Source organism: Typopeltis vanoorti, chromosome 15 (assembly GCF_054136105.1).
Source record: "Typopeltis vanoorti isolate ZY-2024b chromosome 15, IOZ_Tvanoo_1.0, whole genome shotgun sequence".
In the NCBI taxonomy this organism is placed as follows: Eukaryota; Metazoa; Arthropoda; class Arachnida; order Uropygi; family Thelyphonidae; genus Typopeltis; species Typopeltis vanoorti.
This window is the reverse complement of record NC_143563.1, coordinates 71,904,757-71,928,986: the sequence shown is the minus strand read 5'-3', so window position 1 is coordinate 71,928,986 and position 24,230 is coordinate 71,904,757. Positions and strand designations below refer to the sequence as shown.

Here is a 24,230-nt window from a genome sequence, read left to right as displayed (position 1 = left end):
ACCTAGTTGCGCCCATGGCGGGCGCCAATTTTGCCACGCCCTCGTTACGGCAATGAGTGTGGTAGTGATGATGATTACGGTTTGTTAATCACGAATTAGTTTTTTGGAATTTGTGTGGCTCATAGAATGATTGGGGTAGTGTTGTTATCTAATGTGTAGTTCTGGTTACTCTAGGGTAAGTACTTTACTTCAGAAAACTGTAGTTGCAACGAAAGCGATTTACTAAGCCTAATTTTTGCTTCCGTTACACACCGTCGTTAGAATCGCCATTGTTGTCTTATATATATATATATATATATATTATTGACTATTGTAGTGCCGTCATCACCATGAGCGAGGAGAAAGACGATGCTTATATTGAATCGCCTAACAAAGGGCGGGCGCTCAGCATTCTCAAAAAAGATTGTAAGAAAAGTCGAACGCGAGTGGCCCGGCATCCTTAATTTCTGCTCCTTGCCAAGAGAAGCTGAAGAGGACGAAGACACGGCCCAGATGGAGGAGAAGCTGGATTTGGTGATTTCCACTATCCCCAGACTTTGAAGAGGTCCTTGCGCGCAAGAAGCGCAGAACCTCCCATGGATTTTGGTATGGAAGATGACACTCCCGATTCCGATTCCTCGGCCTCCCTCAAAGAGAGAGGGCACCACCGATCGTCCTCCGGGAAAAGAAAAAATGGACACCCTTAAGGTCCACCATGACAAACTTACAAATACAATTATATCTCAGCTAAGAACATGGATGATGGCATCAAACTCCAGCTGCTATCGTAATGGACTATAGAAAACTGACGAAAGAGATAGATTCAAGTAATACTCAATACCACACTTTCTCTCTCTCTCTCTCGGCTCGGAGAGGAATTCAAAGGTGGTCCTTCGAGGGGTGTTACAGAGGACGTAACTACAGATGAAATAAAGGCCGACCTTCTCCACCAAGACCTGCCACCTATTAAGGTCAGTAGGATTACTAGCAGATAAAAGCCCTATGCCTGTGGTTTTAGTAGAGATCCATAAAGCTTATAAAAGTATTTATGACCTAAGATCAGTCTGTGGGCTCCGGATCACCGCAGAGTCTCTGAGGAAGAAAGCTTCAACTGGACAGTGCCACAGGTGTCAAAGATTAAACTTTGACACCTGTGGCAAAAGATTAAATAACAAGATTAAATAAAAAGATTAAATAACAGACGGTCAATCTCCGCCTCTATTAGCTCACGAACACCTACTCCTCATGCACCACAGTCTCATAGTGTTCAACAATATGTGACAGAAGTCCCACCGCCGCAGTTTGAGGCCCCTTAACAGAACAAACTATCAACGGCAGGCAAGAACCTATGCGGACGTGGCTCGTGCCAAAATGACAACGAAGGAACAGAAGCCTCTGAGGAAGAAAGCTTCAACTTCAATCAGCAGCGCAGTCAAACCTGACAGCTGTCATTACTGCCTCACTGGCAAATATGCTGCAGGATTTCAGCAGATCCAATCCTTCACCAGCTGGTAAAAAAAATATTCCTATACGAAACACGATTAATCCTCTCAGCACTTATTGATGAACAGGAATAAACTAACTCCAGACTCTTTACAGACTGTGTTGTGGAATTCCAATGGCCTCAAACACAAGATTATGGAGCTCCAAGAGTTCACTCGGAGACTTCAGTCAGACATTGTTTTAATAAGTGAAACACACCTGAGGCCACTGGACAGCCCCGGTATTAGGGGGATATCACCTCTACAGAACTGACAGGCCAAATTACAGAGGTAGTGTCACTGCAGTCTTCATTACAAAATTATATCCAACACCATACAGTGAACAAAGCCCCCCCCCCCAACCACTAACCTCGAGGTTACGGGTGTGGAGGTTCTTTAGCTCGGCTGGCAGACTGAAACTTTATGCAGCATAAAACCCACCTCAAACAAACACTGTTGCATACGGATCTGGAGGTTATCCTAGATGCTAGAGAGCCCATCATTATTGCTGGAGACTTAAACTCCCCAGCGAAGAGCAAGGATAGCGATTCCACCAAGACATCGAGGAAATGGAAAGAAGGTATCAGGGCAGAATGGAATGTCAACATGATGGCGGACTATTGCTGGATACTGCATTCCAAAAATGTTTATGAAAAATTTTAAATACAGTTATTTTACTTAATATAATGCGTTTTAAAGCTATTTTACTGTAATATTGAGATCCATGCTGTGAAAAATCCTTACGCGATAGAGAAAAATGGAAGAGATATTTGAAATTAGCGGTCAAAATAAATCAGAAACAGCTAATAGTTTCCAGACAACTTTTCATGACTCGAATTTTGCAAGCCTGTGTAGTCAAAATATACACTGCTTGGAGAGAAGTTAACAAACACCAAAGCGTGAGGAACAAACAGCAATGGCTGCCCCCCTTAAGATGTAGGACCTCCTTTCACTGCGATGACTACATCAATCCTATAGAGCAGGGATTCTCAACCTATGGTACGCGTACCACTGGTGGTGCGTGAGCCTTACTGGTACATCTAATAACGTGAATTAAATATAGTGGTACGCCAATGGAAAAGGTTGAGAACCCCTGCTATAGAGCATATTTTCCACAACCGTATGACAACGATCAGGACAATTTTGGACCATTCTTCCTGTAGGCATGTAATGATGTCCTGGACTATTGCGGGCATATCGATACTCCAGTTCATCCCACAGATGTTCAGTAGGGTTGAGATCAGGGCTCTGTGGAGACCAGTCAAATGTGGTGACATTCATGTCCACAAACGACGCAGTTACAGCAGCAGCCTTATAACACAGTGCATTGTCTTGCTCAATGAGACAATGGTTAAGTACGTAGAAATGCAACAAAGCGGAAGAACTGCATTGTTCAAAAGGTTCAGATACCTATCGGAGTTCAATGTTCGTGGTACCACAAACAGACGTCCGAGGCCAATCCAGGACCATACCATCACACCGCCACCTCCAACTCCGAATTTCAGAGTGGGGTTACGCACTCTGGTAAGAGACGTTCACCGGGCATCCGCCACACCCACACTCATCCATCTGCTCGGTAGGTCTAGAGTGATTTGTCGCTCTACAGCACAACTTTCCAAGCTTCCACGTCCCGCTGTCTACGGTCTTTGCCCCATTGAAGATGACCCTGCATGTTGGTTCGGGTAATGTGGGGGCTTGCATATTACTGTCGCACCATGGAAACCCATATTGTGAGCCTCGGGTTTGAATATTTTTGTGCAGATTCGTGTTTCAGTCGATGCCGAGAACTCCGCATTCGGTGAGTGTGGACGACTCACCACAATTGTTGACAAATTGGTCCATCCTTAGTCAACAATACTGAGATGATAGCCATTGCAGTTTACTCCCGGCGCTTCCATCTCAGGACGGCATTGTTGACCTCGGATGGACCAATTTGTCAACAATTTACCGAACAGATAGTCTTGCGACATGGCATTCTATCACAACGCCTCTTTTAAACTCCGCCAGTTCCTTTCTCGCAGCCATTTCACCCGAACTTGCACTGACCGGAGCGTCGTATTCCTCCAATTTATACCGGCTACAAACGCCTGACTCGTTACGTGGCACGTTGGCTAGTGGGGGGGGGGGGTTCATTTGATTTCTTTCCAAGTAGAATTTTTGAAAGTAGTGCATGTTTCACTTTACGGCAACGTAAAATACTCTGCCGTAGTACAGACAAGCACAGCTTACTGTTTCTATGGCAACAGTGAAAAAAATGTTCGTATGCCAAACGAAACTGTTTTAGTATATCGAGAGATAAGTGATTTACGCTGCATAATTTTCCCCAAATTGTGTAAATGGTGATAGTCCAAAATACGGTTGGAGTAAGTTCTGACGATGAAAATGAATAGAAGAAACTCTTGACTATAAGAAATAGGAGAATATGTGCGTTTCGTGTATAAAACGGTATGAATCAAAACCTTCTACAAGTAGTTAAAATGAAAATGTGCACTGCATGAACAATCGACTGACTGAAGATTTTGTGTTCATCTTTCTCTCTCTTCAAATGTTTTTTGAATAAAGAATTCAAAACGTCTGAAGATAAAATCAAAGTATTCCATCGATTTTGTATACATGAAACTAAACTTTATTTTTTTTTTTTTTAATAATATAAAACGCAGATATGCAACGACGTTAGAACCATAAAGCTGTCTCTTCTTGTTTCATTCTTTTCTCTCCCTTCAATTACACACACACACACACACACGCTTGTCTTTCGTTTGATACTGAAAGACAAGTAGAGTATGGACTCATTTCATAGTACAATTATTTTTCACTGAATGTGGCAACAATAATAATCACCAAATCGAAAACAGTTCATCTGCACGCACTTAACATCCAATGGCATTCATTAAATTTTTTGTACTGTTCAAATAAACAGTATAACAACTGCGGCTTTTTTAAATCTTTTTTTTTTCATTTATGACATTATCGACTGCTGATTGTTCTTTATTTCCAGTGCAATTCTTTGTACTGGAAAATTGCATTTACATTTCATTTCTATAAGGGAGTATTTAGTTTTCAAGTTTCTTTCTTTCTTTTTTTTTTTTTTATAAATAACAGATATAAATACCTCATATAATTTCTGATAGCTCATTTCTACGTATAAATTTATATATTGCAATACCGGTTGTGTGTATGGCTGCTTTTTTAAGGTTTTCCGAAATCAAACAAAATATTTGGCCATTCAACAAACTCTGGTCTCTGGAAATATTTCGGTCAATCAGAGGGAAAGGAAAAAATGCTACACATCACTGTCAACTTGCTGACGAATCTTCTATCATAAAATAGTAAAGTGCAATCAAGATGATTATTGCCAATCACAAAGTTCTTTCTGCCTTAATCCTTAAAAGGACTGGCTTAAAGGGGCGAAGCAAGAATGCTTTTTATCTTCCCCGTTATCTGTAGAGGACAGTGTAGGGATAAGGTGTTGTTGAGCTATTAAAGCTCTGATCATGGCAGGAGGGCAACAGCAATAGCCAAGCCTCAGTTAGAACTTCATTGGCTACAGCACTGTCATCCATTACCCTCCAAGGGTATTAATCAACGCATCTCACGGTCCTACTAAGTTCTTGCTGCCTTATAAGGCAGCAAGAACTTAGTAGGACAAGAACTTCGCCCCTTTAAGCCAGTCCTTATAAGGACTGGCTTAAAGGGACGAAGCAAGAATGCTCTTTATCTTCCCCGTTATCTGTGGAGGACTCTTTATCTTCCCCGTTATCTGTGGAGGACAGTGCAGAGATAAGGTGTTATTGGCTATTAAAGCTCTGATCATGGCAGGAGGGTAACAGCAATAGCTGAGCCTCAGTTAGAACTTCATTGGCTACAGCATTGCTATCCATTACCCTCCAAGGGTACTGATCTCCTCTCTCTCCCATTAACCAGTTCTTGCTGCCTTCTTATAGTCCTTATAAGGACTGGCTTAAAGGGACGAAGCAAGAATGCTTTTCATATTCCCTTATCTGTAGAGGACAGTGTAGGGATAACGTGTTATTAAGCTATTAAAGCTCTGATCATGGCAGGAGGGTAACAGCAATAGCCGAGCCTCAGTTTGAATTTCATTGGCTACAGCATTGCCATCCATTACCCTCCAAGGCTATTGGATTCTACCCACTTCAGTTCTTGCTACAATCCAGGAGTTAATTATATATTTAGCACGTATTATTAAAGTTATTCGGTATATAAAACTTCATATAAATTAAAAAAGTTGTATTGTTAAATAATTCAAAAGAAAAGTAAAATCTAGTATTAAATTAATAATTACAACTTATTTTTTAATAAAATAACTTATTAATGTACAAGTTAATTGTGTTTTAGTGATGTAAAGTTGGTTAAGTTTGCTCATTACAAAACAAAAAGTAATTTTAACTTAATAAATTATGATGTACTTGTGGCTGTTAGAGAAAGTGAGTATTTTTATGTATATTAAAAACATCCACTTCTATAAATTTTAAAAGATTTCCATCAAACACATTATTATCCATCATCTTGTGTCGTTTGTAACAGTCGTCTCTTTTCATACATAAAACAATATTCAGCACTTCGACACCTGGTAGCTAAACACTGGCTTGGAAGTCAGATAATTTGATAATTTTTCATAGAATGAAGAAATTTCTGTGCAATTATATCGGCTGATTACATGCTTCACCTGAGAAAACACCTGCTTGGAAACACAACTCAAAGGCTGTTCGAGAACACAAAAGAAACTTTTGTCTCACAAGAAAGTTGTTTTTAAACTACTACTACTCAACATGAAATAGGTTAAAAGAGCTGCTAAGTTTTGTCGGCATACAATTTTATTTTCTTTCACATCTCAGAACTTTTAATTAAAGTCGTCTTTTCTTTAAGATTTCCCCTTAAGATTCTAAATTATTAGCTTTTTAGGGAGGAATTTGCCTAACATGTTCGATGTGCCTTGCGCGGGATTAACCTTATTATGTAGTGCTATCATAGTTGTCTTAAAACTGGTTCGAACATTGCCTTGTATACTGTTAGTGTTTTGGCTAATTTCTCTCTTATTCTATATAAATCAACTTGCCATACAAGGTTTGCTTATTCTGTTCCCAAATTTTAATTTGCCATTTTTATTAAAAACTGCCGAAATAGTTGAGATGTTTTACTTGTTCTATAAGGTTTTACTTAATAAGTAAAACATACAGCCACATTTGCTAAGCGACTCACTATGGTAGAATTTTCAAACATAATTAATAATAAAAATAAAAGGTGTGGTAACTTCTTTTTATTATGCAGAATAGTTATCTCATTATTTTATATGTTTATAATTTAGATATATAATATTTATTATTTTCATTATTATTGTATTACTTTAATTTTGAATTAGGCAGTAATAATTCATAACAAATTAAAGCAATCCTTTATATACAAAGCTGCTATTATATGACATTACCTAATTACTCAGTAAAATCTCGTAGAAATGTTTTCATTAAACTTGTTTAATTTATCAAGCTTTATCTTGTTATTTTTTAAACAAAATTACAGTCACGGTCTAGGAGACAATATTCCTAATTATGGCTAAACTTAAACATCCGGTGCTTCCGTATGAGGATAAAGCAAGCAAGCTCTGCAAATGGTGGAGCTTTATAAAACACGAACCAATGGAATCAAAAAGTCATAAGATAACCTCGAAACCAGAAAGTTATTTGTAACGATAAGCGAAAATCAACCCCAGAATGCATTAATATATATAATATTCATTTATTAAAAATAATAAAATATTTAAAAATAAATAAATAAATAAAATAAAATAAAATAAAATAAAAAAATAAAATAAAATAAAAATAAATAAATAAAAAAAATAATAATAATAATAAAAAAAAATATATATATATATATAAAGCATAATATTTTCATGTTTTTTTAATATTAAAACTGTTTGAAAAGAATGTTTCTTACCTAAGTGGCCAGTTGGTAGAGCTCTCCTGTCATAATCTTTCAGAACCTGATCCAGCATGTCGAGATCATCATAGGCGGTATCACTTGTGTTTCTATATTTAAAATAATAAAAGAAATAACTTGAAGTGGATAAACACATTCTTTAATACATTCGCTATCTTTATATTCACTTAAAAGGTGTCAGCGCTATAAAAAAAAGATAAAAACTAACTAATTACAGTATATGACGAGCCAAAGGCTTCAATTCGGCGACATGAACTTATTTAAATTAAGGGATATTACTTCCCATATTGTTTCTTAGCCGAATAAGAAACTCAAAGAGTTTCATGCCGAATATAAAAACTATATAAAGTTCGGCGATTCCAAGCGTAAGCAAATACCTGGATAGTGCAGCACCTGACCCATTTGGTATTGCAAACTGAGGCAACTCATAGCAAGGGTGGAGCAAGCTCCGATCACTATTCTTGGTATTTACTCATAATGTGAACTTAGCTCCTAGGAGCTGTATTACTGTTCTACATTATGAGAGAAGGTCACTACCCAGACCGGTTTCAACCTTTATGTATAGGTGAAGCGGGCTCTAAAAATAAGACGATCCCGAAAGATCGCCCAACTCAGCGTTGTTCCACTCAGTGACAGGCTCACCCTATCACCGAGAAGAACTCCTCAGCATTGGCTCTACCCAGTGGCAGGCTCCCCCACCACCAAGCAGAGCCATAATCTCAGCGGTGGCCCCACTCAGAGACAGGCAAAAACCTACCTCCAAGCGGAGCCTCTCAAAGCCAGATCCTCCCCGCACCGGTTTCCATACTCATTGGGGTCTCATGAGAATTACCAAGAAGGTGTCCTAATAAATTACTAATTATATGAATTAGTAATTTATGAATATAAAATATATTCATATTCATAGCTTCTATGAATATAGAAACTATATAAAATATAGTTTCTATATTCGGCTAAGAAACAATATGGCAAGTAATATCCCTTAACTTAAATAGATAAAAACTAATTTTAGTAGACTAAATTAGACTTCAACAATAATTGCAGACGATACCGTATTAACAACACGAACATCAGAGCGCCACCTACCATGTTTGACTTCATCATTAATGACTATAATGCAAAGAAATGTACTCTACGTGCAGTACTTAATTTCCATTGCTACTTGACCAGATTAATGGCACTTTATAATAACACTGACCGAAAAATGATCATTAAACCCACTAGAAATAAATCGTCTGTACCGAATAGCATTAATTTCTGGAATGTGATTATAATAATCAGTTGGTTATCGCAGCTTGCAAACAAGCCAAAATGAGATATTAGAACTTCAGACATGTGTTAAATGAAGGTTTGAATTCTTTAATAAAACATTAAATAAATTGAACTTTTCAAAGTAATGTAGAGTGTCATTAACGGATATTTGCATTAATGGGGGGGGGGAGGATTATGCCGAACCGAATATGCCATTATAAAGAGAAAAGCAGAACTTTAAATGTCGATCTACATTATGTTAAATTATCATTATCTGATTGGCTAATGGAGGGAGAGGAAAATATCGACTGAATGTAATCTGACATAGAAAATTCTCATCGTTACGTATATTTAAATTTTTAAGAGATCATTTATTTTATATTTAAATTATTAATAACATCAGTTGTCTGATATCCATTAAATTCGGTTGTGTGTTCTCCGGCTGGTTTGTCTGTTTTATGGAATGAAAAATCCGATTTTTTAAAGGAAATCCTGCAACTTCCTTACGAAATTTGCTAACTCGTTCTTAGTTGAAAGGCGTTTTTCAAGGCTCTTTGCGTCCTATACATAATTCGAATTCAAACCTAGGATCGATTAAATTCCGACTTACTACCAAAATATAGGTTTGATAGTTTTAAGAATGTGGTCGTGTATACAATTTTTTTTTTATCTCCGAAAAGTTTTTTTTTTATTTATAACCTATAATTTAACACATGCCTGCGCGGTTAGCCTAGTGGCTGTGCGCTTCGCAACCATATGCCTGGTGAAGGAGTGTCCTAGGTTCGATTCCCGTCAGAGACGTGAGGAGCTGAAGGATCTGCCATAGCCAAGTTAGCTAGTCTTGGGCGTGGACAGTAGGTTTTTTTTCCCAAGTTTATCCTGGGGTTTTTCATCCCACAAACAGGCAAACCGGACCCGTGAACTACTACAGCCATAGGATATAGTAGTTCTCGTTGCCTTCCTTGCCGCCTTGCTCATAGTCACTTCCCTAGTATGGTAGCATAGCTGCTCCTACCATTGATTGAAAATAAACTAATCAATCAATCATCAATTTAACACATAATAGTTTGAAAAATTCTAAGGTTAGAAACGCCATGCCTAAATTTACTCGTATTAATTACGATTAATAAAATAATAATATCGTCATATTTTAAAGCGATGAACTCCCAAACAGCCTCACCTTTTAAGATGTTATGTCAAGAAATTTAGTTTAAATATAACACAATTTAAAAAGTACTGTTTGCCTTTTTCTGTTTCTAGGACCAAAAAAGTAGGGCAAGTACTTTCCTAAAAAAGCGAAGTACAATAGTTTTAACCGTCTGATTTGTACGAAATGATTGGAAATAAAAATGACCCGGAAACTACCATTCGAAAAATACCTTGGCTGTGAAACCTAATCGATTCGATCTCTTGCGTGCAACTCGTTTTATTGTTCCTTTTTTTTTTGTGTCTGTTTCCCTCATCTCTTGCTAAGAGTTCCCATTCAAACAAACAAACTTATAACAAAACCTTCCATCCGAACTACTTTACTATGTGATAAATTCGGTAACGTTGATACCCCCTTTTATGAGACTAGTGGCGCCATCTACTTCTGTTTGGTTTATCTTCGCTTGTATTTGGAGCATAGCTATTGATAGCGTAGCAGATGTGATTCGTTACTGTCAACTGATTTTCTATGACAACCAAGAATGATGGTGTTCTTATCCTCTAGAGAAAACAGTTCATCCTCACACAAAATGAACATTTTTTGAGACGGAAGAATTAACGTCAATGCAAGAAAACGAAACGCAAGCGACCAATGGAATCAAGCATTGTCATTCCCTACACACAATGATAAACATTACCAGAATAAAATACAACTGAGTCGCGTGCCTAGTTCACGTGGGATACCATGACAACACTGATTGAACGTTATGCCCTCTTGTGATAGGAAATATACAAAAAATGCAAAGCAATTCCAGATGTAAATAAATATATTTATTTTAAAGCATAATGCAAAAATGGAAACATATTCATGCAATACACTGTAATAAATTATTATTATTACTAAACTATCTATCTAAAATATCTGAAAACGTTTTTAAATATTTTAATGATTTTAAGTTTTTTTTTTTACGTTTTAAAAGGATTTTATAAGGTTTATGATCAAAATATTGAAATATTTGCCAAAAAAACTATCAATTTCTTTTAGTAATAAAATTCCATTGGAAATAAATGTAAAATATTTGTGTGATTTCTCTTTTTCTCAAAGTTTTTGAATAGATTTGTAAAACACCAGTTGATAGGTGAAATATCTAACGACAAAATCTGCGGAAAGACATTAAGCAATCATGTACTGGTATGTGTGTAAGCAAGATTCAAGTTTTATTATTTATGAACTTTTTATGATAGTTACGTGGAGCAGCAGCACAGAAGTTTTCCTTGAAAAGAAAAATAAATATCCTGGTTTGCTTCTGGAAGCAGTGAACACGGTGTTGGGTACTGATCCACTTCTTCCATACATAATCCATGAGGATGAAGAGTGGAGGCGAATCAGAGGGGAGCGATGACTTTCGCTAATTTCTTCGGTAACTCAGAGTAACCCGAGACCACTGTGACTCGAAAATATAACACTGCATTAATGCAAGATAAATGTCAGAGTTAGGGAAGGTAACGAAAAGCCTTTTCCTAAGTAAGACGAGAGCTAAGAAGTGCTCTAAAGATCAACAGGAGATTTTCTTTCCAAGTTGAAGAATTTTGAAAACATCGATTAAAAATGGATTACAACTACTTATTTGTACATCTTAGTTCGGACACTTCTTGCTTAAGCTAGTTACTAGTAAAATATCCAGACACTTCCATGTTAATTACTTAATTTAAACTTAGAAAAATGTAGTTCATGAAGAATTTTTAAGTAGTATCCAAATTAAGCTAAAACTTAATTAGTAAACACGCCACCTAGTGATTGGAGTCAAACACTATTTTTCCTGATTGTTTATTGATAAGGCTTCTGGCATGCTAGCGAAGAGTCCCAATAGACCAAAACTGGCCGTCTAGGTAGAAAAGACCTAATCTATACTATAATGAAGAACAACATGCATGTTTCTCTAGGCCCTAGAGTCTAGGGAATCGTGTCTTTCGCTTTATTAGTGGTGCTTACCAAAAGTGCCTTTTACTGAAAAGGAAATTTGGCATCCAACAAAATTAAAAAAATAAAGAACAAAAGCTATAAAAAGTAGTATAACGAAGAATAAAATTTTGGCCTGGAAGATCTCCCCCCCCCTGCTCTAAAAAGGGCTGAGTAATAACTCGATGTTGATCTTCCCAACCCAGGTTTATTCAGGTCAACATTGGAATGAAAGCAATTTAGACTAAATTGAAATGGCAATAATAACATAACATTAAATCTCAATTTAAAAGGCCATAAAACCAACGATGTTAGATGCCAACTTTAAGTTTCTCTGTGTTATATATATGTGATATGTGACAAATTGTCGGAGGCCTACGTCACTATAACCATAAATATATATATATATTGTGAGTTCAACAAACTTTATCATTGGCCTGTAGAGTAAGATAGGCCGAGAGTCAGCAGATAGTAGGAGAGGAAGTAAAGATAGAGTGCATAGTAGTAGAGTGGGTAAAAGAGGCCTCAGTTGACCTGTTTTAGCTGTTTGCCCTCCAGGGGCGTTTCTAAAACGGTCGTTGATTTTTCACTTTAGAAAAAGGAAAAATCCTGAAAAGGAAAACATGTAACAAACAGAAAGTATAACATAAGTATGAGAAAGCCAAAGGAATGGAAAACTAAATTTAGAGGTGGAGGAAGGATCTGGCCCGAGTGATGCAGCTCACAAGGAACTGCACCGCCTGGCTGTAAGCCTTCGCCGCTCGGGTTCTCAGGTCCTCCCTCCCACCTGTGGGATCTAAAAACCAGTGAAGCTGAGTAACAGAAAACCCACAAAGTGGTTACTGTGTCTTTCTTTTGTTGTGGGCTGTTAATATTCTCTTGGCTACATCACTTCCCTTGACCATGTCCAGTTTGCAGAGAGCTATAAAAAACGCCGAAACTGCCTCCTCATCTAAATCCATAGCTACCTCAACTTGATCAGGGCTGATTTTGCTGATGTCATCAACGAAAAGGTCACCCCATTTTGCACTGACAACATCAGGTCCATGCTTCCCTGTAAGGAGGAGTTCAGGTTCTCCTAATTTTGCCATCGCTTCTTTGAATTTATCCGCCACCCCAGGGATACCTCTAATAAGATGGCTTAGAGTCTCCCCTGTTTTGCATGAGGAACTTCTGGGTGGGCGGTCTCAGATACTTTAGCTGTTTTTGGTGTTATCACCTCTTCTTCTTGTAGGCTTAATGGCCGCTTGGAAGTGTTGGTATCTGTCTCCATCTTTTCTTCTTCCTTTGCTATATCTATATTAGTATTTGTAGCTTATCTTTCTTCTACTGTAGTTATATCGACTTTTTCTTCTGTGTGGTTTTTACCTGCTCGTTTCTGTTGTGGAAATTTTTTTTCCCTTACGGTTTTTCTTGGTTGTCTTAGAGGTGGAGGGACGGCTTTCTGTAGCATCAGGAGTGGCCTTTAAAGGTGGAGAAACTTCCTGTGCTGTGCTATTTCCATTGCTTGGTGCAGTTGCAGGTGTGATTGCACCTCCCATCCTCTCTGCCAGGGTTCTTGATGGGCATGTGTCCATTTTGTGGTCAATGACCCCGCATTTCAGGCAAGCTGCCTCACGTTTTTCTTGATTGTGGCCTGCTTGGAGGCAGTTTTTGCACTTAGCTCTAGGACAGTCTGCCCCAAGGTGAGTGAAGGCACCACATCGGAAACACTGTTGTTTTACGCCAGGGTAGTTAATCATTACTCTGGCGGATCCGATAACAACAAAGTTGGGAACAGGCGTTTTCATCTCGAGGGAGATAATGACCTCGCCCGATTTCCATTGAGGGTTGTCTGCATCGTTCAGGACTTGTATGTTGCGTACAACGCCCCATTTTCCGAATGGATGACGTTTTCGTCACTTTGTATATACTCCAAGGGGGAATCTGTAGATTTTAAGCATTTTGATAATGCTCCCCACCATAAATGGAACAATTTCCTTTCCATTACATTGAAAGCCTTCGAGTAATTTGTCTCAGTACTCCTAACTACAACTTGGTATCTGCCATCACCAAAGGGAGTACACGTAAAATAAATTTTGCGACATTCACTATTCTTAAAAAGCAAAATAACACGAAAACGAGGCAAGATAATATTAATTAATTGTATGCTTATTTCTAAAAGGTGTATTATTATTTTTTGATAATCAAAAGACTTGTTAAAAAATATTGAAAAATAATTTTTATTTCTCATATAATTTTATATTTTATAAAAAATATTAGACAAATGAACTATAATTAAAGTAAAAAAATTAATTCCATGTAGTTTTAGTCATAACCATCTATGGATTAATTTAGGGACAAATAAAGCATGGCCTACGAATACGTGTTTCATAGGCCATGCTTTATTTTTTAGAGCATCTCTGTCACTAACGTCGTCATTGTCAGCTTACTGAATTAACCCCACCAACATAAGTAACTTAATCCACATCCTTATCACAGCCACTTTTTTTTAAATTAATATAATTCGACTAGGACATGGACATTTGTGTGCAAATTTCTCATCACTGTGTCCCACGAGTATCTGCGTTTATGAATAAACATACTTATATTTTCATAAATACTTTATTTTATTTTCTGTTTTGTGAATAAAAGAGAAAGAGAAAATAATTAAATGCCTGTATAAGCAGAATATTTAGAATTTATTTAAAACGTTATGAAATATTCATATAAAATGTTGAGTTAAACAATTATACTAGATACTTACAAAAATGAAGAAATTATAGTTCGGTTGCCTATGAATTATTTGGTATTTGAAGGGGAATTGCTTTTTTAAAGGTTTAGTCTAGCTTTGTTACTTTTCGTTAAGTAATCGGATTACAAGATTAATTCTACAATGTCGTTCAACTGAAGTAATTCAACTTCCCTTCGTGCAAAAAAAAAAAAAAACTATTCTTCACGTCTTACGTATTCTACACTTCCCCTTAGTTTCTTTTTCTGTCCTGTTTATTATTAATTCCAAAAATAGTTATCCTAGAAAGAGGGGTACACATCTGTAATTCATTAATCGAATATGTAATCCGTATTTGTTTACCTATTTTACAGATATTGAAGAAATAATTTCAGTAGTTTTTTTTTTATCTCCGATAACTTATCAGGAAGATACAAACAAAATTCTTTATTAAATTAAAACACAACCTACTTCTGTAATTCAGCTGGTAAAAGGCCCTACTAAATTACCGAATTGTTGCAGGTTCGAATACTGTATAAAACATGGATGTTTACAAAAGCCTACTCCAGGCAAGACTGTGATTGTATAATGCTTATTTCTTTTTAAGTTTTTTAAATAAATAATTATATTACTATTTTTAAAAAAAAATGGACTTATAGTAACAAGCACGGCTATTTCCAAAATCGACAGTAAAATCACGAAATGCTGTTTTTTTTTATCAATTAAAAACCAGAACGTATAAATAAAGAAGTAATTAAAATAAATAAACAAAAGACGTGTAATTTCCATACTTTAAAAACCGCACTATTTTACGTGTTAACTGGCCATGAAATCCTATGGAAGAAGCGCGGAGGTATAAATTTTCCATTCAGCTTCATGGAAAACGTGAAGCATGCAGTTGGTTTCGTATTTATGAACTTCTATTTTCTAATTACATATTACTTATAAATTACTACTATATCCTCGTTGAAAAAAGAGTACGGAACTAATTGCACGTTTACTAGTTAGTTATTTCTAAATGCCTATCTTTATGCCCTTGTAACAAAAATTACATGACTAGTTGTGCATTTTCTTAATGCAATTACCTCTCCACATTTTCCATGAAGCCGATTTCAACCTCCACGATGTACTATTCCTAGAGCAGTGTTTGTAATTATTTACCCGAAGAAGTCAGGGTATTTTTTTTATCTCAAAACAGCAAAACCAAACAGAACACTTACAGTTATTTAATAGAAATAATATATTGGCCTCATATTTACCAAATCACCTGCTGATTTAATCATAGCATATTACTGCGCCCTCAAGCTTCTCATTCAAACTTCTCTGTTTACAAGAAAGAGTTCCACATAATACCTAAATGATTATTATTATTATTATTATTCGTGACACCTCCATGAAAAGATTAATCATGAAAAATAAAATGCAACTTCACCTGATTTTAAATCATTGAAGATACAATCTTATATAAGGGAATTAGTGGATGATACTTAGTTATTACCTAAATATCTCAGGAATACGGTAATAGCCAGATTGGTACTATTTCCAATGCGTAATGTCATGGATGCCGTTAGTAGGTAATTGTTCTACAGTGAAAGTAATTATTCAATAAACGAATAGGATTTCAGATATAAACGTAACATAAGCACTATTTGTTATTCCTTTGACATAACGTATTTCCATAGTAGTAAGTTGATTTCATTAATATCTTCTTCTTCTACGCGTTATTCCCGCTTCCTATGCAGGGTCCGCGTGTTACTTAGATGCGACTTCTTGTTAGTACTACTCCCAACCGACCCGTCGCCTGGTCTGCCGCTGGGGGGAATATATTTTTTTGACTGTAGAGGCGTATGTTCACAGGGCCGGTTTGCCTGCTTGCGGGATGAAAAACGCCAGATAAACTGGCGGAAAAAACCCTACTGGCCGCGCCCAAGACCGGCTAACTTGGCTATGCCTGAGGAAGATCCTCAAATTCCTCACGTCTACAACGGGAATCGAACCTGGGACACTCCTTCCCCAGGCATATGGTTGCGAAGCGCAAAGCCACTAGGCTAACCGCGCGGTCTAAGTTGATTTCATTAATATCATTCCACTAAAAACGATTACCAAAACCAGTACTGCTTAATATAAATAGGAACCATTCTATAAAAAAAAACTGTAAAAAAATAAATTTCTTCAGCAGAGAACTAGCTAAGTTTAGATATTATTAATTTTAAGAACACACCACTTTATTTTTGAAAGTGTATTAAGTGATTTACCCATCAAACAATAATTTTCCCAAACCTTAGGATGATCCTGGATGCACCATGGTTCATCAGAAATTCACAAATTCACCGAGAAACCGGCACTCCATACATCTCCTCTCTTCTTCGTGATCTTGCAGAAAAATTCTTCGTGAAGTCAAGTTCACACTCAAACCCACTAATCGTGCAAGCTGTCAATTACAATGAGACTGATTACTACAAACACAAAAGACCGAAGGCTATTCTTCTCTCAACTGATCATAGCTAACACTACTGCCCTCAGAGGGCGAGCTTAATTGCTCACAAATCTCCCATTCCCAAATAACTCTCATTACAGATAAAGGGGAATATGAAAAGCACTTGTGCTTCACCCATCCTGTCAGTAACGTCAATGGTCAATTTTCCCAACTGTAGAATCACCAACAAGAATGGCTGCAACCTTTCCAACTACAGATCAAACTGTGCTGTTGCGCAGGCCCTACCGAACCAACTCATCTTAGTACGTTCGGTGCTGACATCCTGGATATAGCTATCCTGCAAGATATTAAACTTCAGTACAGCCTAAAATCATTGAACGAGTTGTCATCTGATCGTAACCCAATTCTACTACAGCTGGGAAAACAAGAATACCACTCTCCTCCCTCTCACTCATTTATATCGTGGGAAAGATTGTCAAAAGTACTCCGGGATTGCATTGGACCTGTTCCTCGTATAAATTCAAAAGAAATGTCGAAACTGCAGTCACAAGCCTCGCCCAACAAATTAACTCTGCTATAATGGCAGCCACCTCCTACAAATCTGTCCCCAAGCCTGGTCATCTACCCGAAGACATTATGAACTTGGACAGAGAAAAAAACAGAGCAAGGAAAAGATTTCACAACACTCGCGCGCCACAAGACAAAACAGTTCTTAATAGACTAAATGGGGCAGTGAGAGATGCACTCAAAGCTCACAGAGACCAATTATGGGAAGAAAGAGGTAGTCTCTATCTGGGGGTTACTGAGAAATATCAGAAACAAAGGCAGATCCCTTTCCCCTATACTTTCTGACCAGGGCCTTGTTCACACAGACGTAAAAAACAAGACAGAAGCCATAGCAAAACATTTAGAAGAGCAGTGCAAACCTTCATTTGAAAACTTAGACTTCGATCACTTGTATAAAATTCACAGACAGGTCAGACACTCATTAAAACTTCCTGATACCGGTGCTGACATCTCGCACCCCATCACCTGCTGAAATATATAATATTATAAAAAATTTAAAGAACAAAAAAGCTCATGGTCCAGATGGCATCACAAATAGGGTGATCAAGCTGCTTCCCCTAAAAGCTGTAGTGCACCTGATCATAATAATAAATGCAATCTTAAGGTTTCACTATTTTCCTCCCACTGGAAATAGGCTGATGTAATCCCAATACATAAAGCCAGGCAAGAACCCGTACCTGCCTCACAATTATCATTCTATCAGCCTCATCTCCAACTTGGGTAAGATTGCAGAGAAGGTCATCCTCTCACGACTTCAAGCTTCAGTAAATGAACTAAACATCTTTCCTAAAGAGCAATTCGGTTTTCGATAACACCATACTACTACCCAGAAAATCCCCAGAGTAGTTGAATATATCACCACCAGATGAAGATTTATGAGTCCCTAAACTTCGATATGTCTTTAACCCTCATCACAGATAGTACTTTCCTGAATATTTTGACTCATTCCTCCATCAAAATAGCAATCGCCTTCCTATTGCGAAGTTGGATGTATTGGTTTCTCCATCAAGCCATCTTCTAATATCTCCCAAAGATTCTGTCTGACGTAGATTAAATTCAATCGTTTCCACAGGTGTGGCAACATGTTGGCAGATGCTCAAATGTTTCACAGTGTAAACAAGATATAACTGTACAGAATGACCATATATCGTTCTGTGTTCATCTTTCTGAGCATTTACGACATGCAGTTGTAATTAAAATCAGGAGAATCACTCTCCCTTCCCCCCCCCCATACCATTTCTTTCCAAGTCATGCTTCCACCTTTCAATCCACAACTAATCGACTTCCAGCAAGGCGATCGATTAAGTTTATTGCATGTACACTATTATAGTCATTAAGAATGTACCCTCGTGTTGATACTCCTTTATCATATAATTTGTTCTTGATATATGTTCGCTAGCTTATTAGAGCAATATTATTTATTATATTAATAAATAATTAATATTGCAATAATATTATGTATATATGACGTTTTGTAAAAATAAAAAAGGAGAAAATTGTAAAAATACGAAAATTACATGTAATTTATGAATGAATCTGTTAGAGAGAGAGAGAGAGAGAGAGAGAGAGAGAGAGAGAGACAGAGAAGGAAAGAAATTGATCTCCCATAATACTTGTTTTTCGGTCCAGGCAATAAACGGGGTCTTGCGTTTAACGAAAGAAGTCTAAATATAGGTTTTTGTTTTTAATTTCGCGCCAGGAATTTCTCTAAAAATACTCAAAGAATTCAGTTTCATTAAGTTGGGATCCAGTAAACATATTTATTAAACTGTTACTTTAGTTGCTTGATACCATTCGATGAATGGCTATATTTAGCCTCTACTTCTCGTGGACGTAGTTATTTTTCTATTTCTTGACAGCTGTTACAGGCTTTTTCTCGTATTCGTTGTGAAATAGATCGAAGTCATTTTATTAAGAAAAAAAAAAACACTCTCGAAATATACACTGAGTGAGAAGTGTTTTTCGCGACGGTAAAAACAAATTTTTGCTTTTAATAAAGTTTGGTGCCATAAAAAAATAATAAAAAAAAAACTGTGGTGCTTCCAGTAGTGTGTTCATCTTTGTTCGTTTTTCGTAGGATAATTTGAAAACAAAATATTCGGGTCATGAAAATCCATAGTAGGAGGTTAATTTTGGTAAGAAAACAAAAGAAAAGTCTCTCTGAGGACTGAGAAGGAAGTCAAGCCATTGAGTAAATGTACATCGCAAAGCACCTATTGATTTTCTGTTCTTATCAACTGTCCCTGAAAATGCCAGAGTAGTAATATGTCTACGCTTAAGTTCTTCGGGGAAATCATTGATTCACCTTGTTAGAAATTAATTAACAAACAACCAAGTATAAATTAAGATCGAAGCCAACAGGGTGTTAAAATTACAATTTTATCAACACTTACGCTGATGTAGTGTGAACTTTAGCATCCCAATCCTATTTGCTCCTTTAGTTGAACAGTTTATGGTCTCTTAGATTGTACAGTTCGCCATTACTTCACATCATGTAAAGTGGTTTAATTAAATTAAGGCAACCCACAGGTCAACATCCGGGAATTTGAACTGACCTAGATGTGAGTTAGGAAAAGTGCAACATACACACATACAAGCGAGAAACTTAAGAAATTTTCATTAATCAGAGTTTATAACATCACCGCTTACAATTAATCCCTGGGTAGTTAGGAAATGAAAGGGAAGTATTGTTTTATTAAGACAGGAGAAGGGGGAGGTAAGAATTTTCATTTGGTAGACTGTTTTTCTAGCTCCCGCATCCCTTATGGTAGATCTCTACTGTAATTAAGTAGAGAAGCTATGAAAGCGAATAAAAAACACCGGGGGGTCACATCTATAAATAAATATTAATGATGAATGTGATGATGGTAATGTGGGAAGATAATCCCAGAAGAAAAATTCTATTGAATGCTGGGAAAATGTCTTTTTCGTTATTTATCTCATCAAAAATGATCTGCTACTATTATCTATTATGATTAAGTTATTTTTTCAGCAACGTTGTAATGTTACTAATCAACTTTTACATATTTTCAATATTATTTATTTTATTCCTATAAATTCTTAAATTTAATTAAAAATAATAATGTAACTTATATAATACTAAATATTTTTATTAAACAAATTTTAATATTTGCAATATTTCTTTAAATTTAATTTTGAAATAAATATAATGCACCTTTAAATGTATTATATTACAATTATCTAATAATAGGTTCAGAAGTTCTAACTGATGTTGGGGAATTTGGATTCATTCAATCCAATACCCTTGGAGGGTAATGGATTGCAATGCTGTAGCCAATGAAGTTCTAACTGAAGCTCGGCTATTGCTGTTACCCTCCTGCCATGATCAGAGCTTTAATTTAATAGCTCAATAACACCTTATCCATACACTGTTCTCTACAGATAACGGGGAAGAAGAAAAGCATTCTTGCTTCGCCCCTTTAAGCCAGTCCTTATAAGGACTAACTGAGGTTTGGGTGGATTTCGACCATCGTTATCCTTCTATTTCATATTTTATGGAAGGATAACGATGGTTGAAATCGGTCATCATATCATATTACCCTTGGAGGGTAATGGATGGCAATGCTGTAGCCAATGAAGTTTTAACTGAGGCTCGGCTATTGCTGTTACCCTCCTGCCATGATCAGAGCTTTAGTAGCTCAATAACACCTTATCCCTACACTGTCCTCTACAGATAACAGGGAAGATGAAAAGCATTCTTGCTTCGTCCCTTTAAGCCAGTCCTAATAAGGATAAAAGATGTATGGGGAAGATATGAGATCTATCTCCGTCCTGGGAGGGTAATGAATGGCAATGCTGCAGCCAATGAAGTTTTAACTGAGGCGCGGCATTGATGTTACCCTCCTGCCATGATCAGAGCTTTATTTATTTATTTATATTTATATAGCTCAATAACACCTTATCCCTACACTGTCCTCTACAGATAACGGGGAATATGAAAAGCATTCTTGCTCCGCCCCTTTAAGCCAGTCCTTTTAAGGATTTAAAAGTGTAATGTAATATTATATTATGTTATGCAATTTTAGAGAAATTGAGAATTTCCATTATAGAGTCAACCACCTGGTGGTAGAAGATGCAGTACAGCAAGTGACTTTACTACAGGATTTAATTTTCCTGCTCTTCTTTCGCTTTTTATATTTTATCTTGGACTTTTAATTTGGGAAACACTTTACATAAATTAAAGAATAAATTAGACTCTCCTGCAGTAAATGTTTAGATAGACATCAAGATTGTTCGTGAACTAGTATTTTCAGAAAATAAATTTTAGTGAATTAACAAGATATCATCTTTATTTATTACCCATTTCAATGTTTTTTTTAGATTATTTTAATGATAAAACTGCTTCTTATATTCTCCTAATTGTTATTCAAGTATTGTAAAAGCTACGAAGAGAGAGCTGTTTTTGTTTCCAATGAAAAATAGCCTTTTCTCTACTCCTTTCGTTAAAAAACGGCTAAAATACTTTTCACATATATATATATATATATATATATATATATATATATATATATATATATCCGTCATTTGTTAGTGACTTTTGACATCCTTTCTTTATTCCACTTTAAGCGTGCAATTTCATTTTGTTTTCTTTAGTGCAACGAGCCATTACATTTCGTGTTTTTGCACGCCAGTTATTGGGTGCTCTTTACTGTTTGCCATATTCGTTTTTTTACTTTTTATCAAGATTTGATTGTTACGCGCGATGAGGCTAAGAAGTAGACGACAAGCCATTTTGATAGTACAGCCAGTCCATTGTTGTAGATTGTAGTCTCAAAGGAGCCGTCTATCAAGATAGCGTATGTTGCCAAAATGTTTCATTACAGATACCTTTCTATTACATCGAATAAAAAAGAAATACATTTTCTTACGATAAAATGTGTTTCGCATTGTTATAAAAGCTATGCATCTTCGCGATAAAAACAAGTCTGAAATCGTTTGTATATAACAAAAACAGAATTTCCACTCAGATATGAAATATGGTTGCATACGTAAAATAAAATAAAAAAACGACTTTAAAAAACTAAATTTATTTAACAAATATAAATGGTATTTTAAAGGAATCAAGAGGATACTCGCAAAACAGTAGGATAGTGGGATACTCCGTTAATATATGTTTATTCAAATTAAATAAAGTACAGCACATTTCGACACTTATTTGGCAGCATCATCAGGATGAATAACGGCAAAATAAGTGTAAAAATGACTTTCCACATGAACTGTAAAATGTAGCCGCTATGTGTTTGCACTAGGCGGCTCGAAGAAAGACCATTCTGAGTTCGATTCTAGTTGCCGACTAGAACTTTTTCTAAGCCGTTCTTCCACCAGTTTTAGAGTTAGTTGATCTTGACATGGTCAAACAGGTTTATTCTCTAGAAAAATTGGCTTTTTCAGTCCCTTAAACACAAGAAAATCAACCGTAGAACCTACACTATTTCATGTTATGGACCACGAGATGGCGACAGCTGTCTGCAGTACTCTCTTTACCAGATGATGTTTATTATTGATTGGACTAACTATCACTGATTGACTATGAGTGGACATCGATTGTGGAATAAATGGCGTTAGCAAACCCTCTTTTGGAGATTAAAAGACTTATGTGTCCGAACTGGATTAAAGGATACTACAGTATCTAGAACGGGTAGTATAGAAGCTAGGAGTCATGAGAATGTGTAGTAGAGAGAAGCCCTGATATTTGCTGAAAAGAAAGTGAGAAAAGATGGCTTCCATTTGGAATCATAAAGCCCTTAACAGTGAAAAATTATTCTATACAACAACAACAACGTTACTGGCTTGCTGGGTGAAGCATAAAATGCTTTTTATTTTCCCCTTTATCTGTGTGGAGAAGCTTGATGGGGGAGGTTGTGAGACTTATGCTCGCACTTTGTGAACTATGGAGTTAGCTCTGTTCTGCTGAGAGCAGGATTGCCTTGGGTCTTTTGTGTTTTTGATAGTCATGTTCACTATAACTGGAAGCTTGTCTGATTAGTGGATTGGGATGAGAATATGCCTTGCTGAAGAACTTTTCCGTATGGTCATGAAGGAGAGAACGGATGTCAGGGGTTCCGGTTTCTCTGTTGATCTGCGTGTTTCTGACGAACCATGGGGCGTCTAAGATCATCCGCAGGCATTTGTTTTGTATCCTCTGTAGTTTCTGGATGTTAGATTTGGATGTGTGACTCCATGCCGGGGATGCATATGTGATTACTGGTCGAATTACCATCTTATATAATAACAGCTTGTTGCGTTTATCCAATTTGCTGTTGCGATTGATCAGGGGATAGAGTTGGGCTATGGTTCTGGATGTCTTTGTGCCTATGAGCTTGATATGGCTGTTGAAATTTAGCTTTTTGTCTAGCTGTACTCCAAGGTATTTGGCTTCTGTCTGTCATGGTATCTTTTTTTCCGAGAAGTTCAATATCATCTTGGATGAAGGCTTTGCGTCTGGTGAACAGTATAGCTGAGCTTTTGACGGGGTTTACTTGTATCCTCCAGTCGGAGAACCATTTCTCTAGCTTTGTGATAGTATCCTGGAGACGACTGATCGCCAGGTGTGGGCGGAGAGATCTCGTCATTATGGCTGTGTCGTCAGCATATAGGGCTGTGATGGTAGTCCTCAGGTTCTGTGGAATGTCAGCCACGTAGATTGTGAAAAGTAAAGGAGCCAAAAGAGATCCCTGTGGTACTCCTGCCAGGATTTTGCGCCTAGTTGAGATGGTGCCATTT

The 24,230-nt window shown here is 36.8% G+C and overlaps 1 protein-coding gene across 1 annotated transcript in view; it reads right to left on the bottom strand.

The window, feature by feature from the left end:
- Positions 1 to 24,230, bottom strand: part of LOC150098877 (glycine receptor subunit alpha-2-like) — a 108,497-nt gene that overhangs the window by 65,849 nt on the left and 18,418 nt on the right. The window contains exon 2 of the mRNA XM_090405282.1: positions 7,413 to 7,504. Within this exon, the coding sequence (XP_090261408.1) occupies positions 7,413 to 7,504 (92 nt within the window). The remainder of the gene's footprint in view (positions 1 to 7,412; positions 7,505 to 24,230) is intronic.